This window comes from Macrobrachium rosenbergii, chromosome 39 (genome assembly GCF_040412425.1).
Source record: "Macrobrachium rosenbergii isolate ZJJX-2024 chromosome 39, ASM4041242v1, whole genome shotgun sequence".
NCBI lineage: Eukaryota > Metazoa > Arthropoda > Malacostraca > Decapoda > Palaemonidae > Macrobrachium > Macrobrachium rosenbergii.
In genome coordinates, this window is record NC_089779.1 from 19,223,300 (window position 1) to 19,228,296 (window position 4,997).

A 4,997-nucleotide genomic window follows, 5' to 3' on the forward strand; every position below is an offset into this window, starting at 1 on the left:
GGACAGAATCCTTCCTAAAGAGTGATAGCGTTTACCATTGACTTGCAGTATTGAACATTTTGATGATTGATGCGTTATTTTTTTGCATTTACAATTTTGATTTTTTTAACATTTTCAGTGTTTATGATGAATGTATGAATTTTGACCAAGTTATCATGATTGATAACAAACCAAGATGTGGGAAAGGAAGGAGAGTAATAGGCATTTGATATATTTACTTTGAACCATTAATTTTCAGTTTTATTTAGTCATTTGAGTATTTGATATATATCAAGAAATTTCTAAGTCCATTGGCCGTGTGAAATAGTTATATTATTGAATACTTACCCCCTCCTATATTATATATGAGTCCCCCCAAGTGAAAGTGCATATATATATATGCAACGCATATATATATTTCTTTCAGAACATTGGAGACATTACAAAACTATTCATACTTCTTTTGGTTTTGTGATTTCTCCTATGATGCATTATAAATATTTCTTGCATTTATTTGCTTATAATTGTCAGGAAATTAATATTATTGACATTGAAGTAATTGACTATAGTCAAGTTTTTCTTTTGAATGATTATTTTTTTATTTTAGGCATTCATATATGTTCTTCATTTATTTTTCCATGCACCTGATTACATGATTACATTTTATTCATTTTGCCATAATTTTCTGCATTTATTACATTATTATTGCTTGGTTTTACTATATGCATGGTTCAAGTTAATTTTGTAATGGTTTTATATGGTGTATGAGATGGTTATGATTTTATTTACATTAATTGATTCAATTCAAATTGCATTGTAGTCAGTTTTGTAAGGTTTTGCTGTTGAGTTGTGCATTGTTATGCAGTGAGTTTGAAAGTATTTATGCAGTGAATAAGTATGAGATTCACTGATCGGGATTATGAGAGAGAAGAGAGAGAGAGAGAGAGAGACGATGTTGATAAGTTTAAAATGATGAGCCATGAGACCAAGTAAATTGAAGTTTAACCATAACAAACCTCCAAGATGTGGGAAAGGAAGGAGGAGTTAGAGGAAGGTTATGAAGTGAAAAGGTCAGCAAAATTGACCTGATTTGTCCTTGCCAAAAGTGGGAGTTAAGATTGAACCATTAAGAGTAAAGTAGACGTCCTCAAGGAGGCGGAGTTTTATTCAACATAGGTCCAGAGTTCATTCTGATCAATTTTTAGTTAGAGTTAACTTGAAACCCTTTTGGGTAGGATCTGTGTCCTCTCTCCTCTCTAACATCAAGAAATTTCTAAGTCCAGTGTGGCTCCAGTGTGGCTGGTTTAGTGTTAAGAATAAATATGAAAAACCGTGCCCGGCAAATACTTACCCTACTCCTGAAAAAAAAGTATTAATAGACAATTTCAACCTGGTGAGTCCCTACGTTATTATCAAGTGAAAGTCAACAGACAGAAACGGAGTCATTCATATGTGGTGCAACGCAATACAAAGAAAAAGTGCACCGCATGACATATTAGCTCAAGTGTTTCCCCAATGGGGCAAATGCCCACCACATTTACCCCGACTTTAACAGTTGGGAAGGGCTGCCCACATTGCTTCTTCAGAAGCAGTAATTCATCTATTAGCTAAAGTGTTTCCCCAATAAATAACATTTTATATCATTAACAGTTGGTTAAGGGCTGCCCACATTGCTTCTTCAGAAGCAGTCAAGGATGATTAAAGTGTTTCCCCAATGGGGCAAATGCCCTAAACATTTTGGAACCCCTAAAACTAACAGTTGGTGCAACAATCAAGGGCTGCCACATTGCTTCTTCAGAAGCAGTCAAAGAGATTCATCTATTAGCTCAAGTGTTTCCCCAATGGGGCAAATGCCCACCACATTTACCCTTATGGGGAAACATTATAAATAACAGTTAAATAAAAAGGCTGCCCAAATTGCTTCTTCATAAGCAGTCAAGGATGATTCATCTAAGCTCAAGTGTTTCCCCAATGGGGCAAATGCCCAAACATTTAAAAAAAAGGGGGAAAACCCATGGCTAACAGTTGGTTAATAAAGGGCTGCCCAATTGCTTCTTCAGAAGCAGTCAAAAAATTCATCTATTAGCTCAAGTGTTTCTCCAATGGGCAAATGCCCACCACATTTAAAATTTTGAAAAATTAGCTAACAGTTGGTCGCCCAAGGGCTGCCCAATTGCTTCTAAAAGGAAAGAAGCAGTCAAAAGTGATTCATCTAATGGCCCAAGTGTTTTCCCCAATCAGGGCAAATGCGTGTCAACTCAGTTTACCCTATGGGGAAACACCCAAAAAAACAGTTTGGTCGCCCAAAGGGCTTAAATTGCTTCTTCAGAAGCAGTCAAAGAACGATTCATGTATTAGCCCAAGTGTTTCTCCAATGGGGCAAATAATAACCACATTTACCCTATGGGGAAACACCCTTAGCTTGAAGTAAAAATAGAAAAAGGGCTGCCCATTGCTTCTTCAGAAAAGTCAAAGATGATTCAACTATTAGTTCAAGTGTTTCCCCAATGGGGCAAATGCCCACCACATTTTACCCCTATGAAACATTCCCTTAAACCAACAGTTGGTAAGGGGGAAATAACATATTGCTTCTTCAGAAGCAGTCAGGAAATTCATCTATTAGTACAAGTGTTTCTCCAATGGAAATGCCACCACATTTACCCTTATCTCAAAAACAGTAAAAATTAACAGTTGGTAAAAATAAAAGGGCTGCCCCATTGCTTCTTCAGAAGCAGTCAAAGGGTGATTCATCTAGGAAAAGCTAAAGTGTTTCCCCAATGGGGAAAAATGCCCACCATTTACCCCTATGGGTGCACCCTTGGCTAACAGTTGGTCATAAAGGGCTAAAATTGCTTCTTAAAGAAGCAGTCAAGGGTGATTCATCTAATAGCTAAAGTGTTTCCCCAATGGGGCAAATAAATACATTTACCCCTATGGGATGCATTTTAACTTAACAGTTGGTCGCCCAAGGGCTGCCCATTGCTTCTTAAAGAAGCAGTCAAGGTGATTCATCTATTAGCTAAAGTGTTTCCCCAATGGGGCAAATGCCCACCACATTTACCCATATGGGAAAACACCCTTGGCCAACAGTTGAAAAATAAAGGGCTGCCCAAAATTCAGGAAGCAGTCAAGGGTGATTCATCTATTCAAATAAATAAAGTGTTTAAAAATGGGGCAAATGCCCACCACATTTACCCCTATGGGGAAACATAAATAACAGTTGGTTTAAGGCTAAAAATAAATTGCTTCTTCAGAAGCAGTCAAGGGTGATTCATCTATTAGCTAAAGTGTTTCCCCAATGGGGCAAATGCCCACCACATTTACCCTTATGGGGAAACACCCATAGCTAACAGTTGGTTGCCCAAGGGCTGCCCACATTGCTTCTTCAGAAGCAGTCAAGGAAATTCATCTATTAGCTCAAGTGTTTCTCCAATGGGGCAAATGCCACCACATTTACTTTTATTTGTTACCCATAGCTAACAGTTGGTACAGCCCCAAGGGCTGCCCACATTGCTTCTTCAGAAGCAGTCAAGGGTGATTCATCTATTAGCTCAAGTGTTTCCCCAATGGGGCAAATAAATAAAAACATTTATCCCTATAGGAAACAAATGAAATAACAGTTGGTCGCCCAAGGGCTGCCCACATTGCTTCTTCAGAAGCAGTCAAGGGCGATTCATGTATTAGCCCAAGTGTTTCTCCAATGGGGCAAATGCCCACCACATTTACCCCTATGGGGAAACACCCTTGGCTAACAGTTGGTCGCCCAAGGGCTGCCCACATTGCTTCTTCAGAAGCAGTCAAGGATGATTCAACTATTAGTTCAAGTGTTTCCCCAATGGGGCAAATGCCCACCACATTTACCACTATGGGGAAACACCCTTGGCCAACAGTTGGTCCCCCAAGGGCTGCCCACATTGCTTGTTTCACATTTACCCCTATGGGGAAACATCTTTTCCCACTGTTATTCAGCTCAGTGGTCTGGCTGAAGTATACTTTCTTCACTTCCGAAAGTTTCTTCTTCTAGCCTGTCGATAAAACAACTCTTTCTCTCGAGCGAAGGCTTCTTTCTCTTTGCAGAAGACATCCTTCTCACACTCGAACTGCTCAATGGCATGCTTAAAGAGCTTTTCTCCCTGTCTAATGACTTCTAATTCTCTGGTCCTCTCATTCAGTGAGACGTTGAGGACCTTCTTTTCTTTCTCGAAGGCTTCTCTCTCCAAATTAAGGTCTCGGACACGCTTCATGAGCTTTTCTTTTACCGCGATTAGGTCACCTTGATCTTTTTTTAGTTCCTCTCTCATCTTGAGGATTTCCGTACCAAAGGCCTCTGCCTCTCTCTGGAGGGCCTCTCCTTCCAGTATCATGCCCTGTTCCCTCTGAAGGAGCAGCTGCTGGTTTTGAATTAGGTCTTTTCTTTGTCTGTTCAATTCTTCTGTTTGTTTAGAGAACTCCTCCTTCTCTTTCCTGAAGGCCTCCTTATCCAGAAGGAGGGCCCGTGCATCCTTCTCGAGATTTTCTCGCTCCTTGATGATCTCCACTCTTTGCCTATTTAGTTCTTCTCTCTCTTGAATGAATTCCGTTCTGAAGGCGTCCTCTTCAGCGAAGGCCTGTGCATCCGTCCCTAGATACTCTTGTGCCTCAACGAGGGCCTCATTTTCCCTTTTCAGTGCTTCTTTCTTCATAGAGTAATCCTCCTTCTCTTTCCGGAAGGCCTCTTTCTCCAGAGAGAAGGCATGCAGAAACTTACGGAGTTTCTCTCGCCCCTTTCTGAGGTCTTCTCGGCCCTTGTCCAGTTTTTCGTTCTCCATGATGACCTTCGTTCGAAAGGCCTCCATCAAGTTCTGCAGCCGTTTTCGCTCGATCTCGAGCTTACCTTTCTCCTGGTAGACGAGTGCTCTATCGACATCAAGAGCTTTTCTCTCATCGCTTAACAGGTCTTTCGCTCTGTCAAGCTCGTTCATTTTTCCCTCGAGGTCTTCCTTTTGCCGAAAATAAATACTCTGCGATGATCTTATCAG

The 4,997-nt window shown here is 40.4% G+C and overlaps 1 protein-coding gene across 1 annotated transcript; it reads right to left on the minus strand.

The window, feature by feature from the left end:
* Nucleotides 1-3,977: 3,977 nt before the first annotated feature.
* LOC136825619 (golgin subfamily A member 6-like protein 7) lies at nucleotides 3,978-4,787 on the minus strand. The gene has a single exon (XM_067082207.1). It carries the CDS (start codon nucleotides 4,785-4,787, stop codon nucleotides 3,978-3,980), a length of 810 nt encoding a protein of 269 aa, XP_066938308.1.
* Nucleotides 4,788-4,997: the final 210 nt, after the last annotated feature.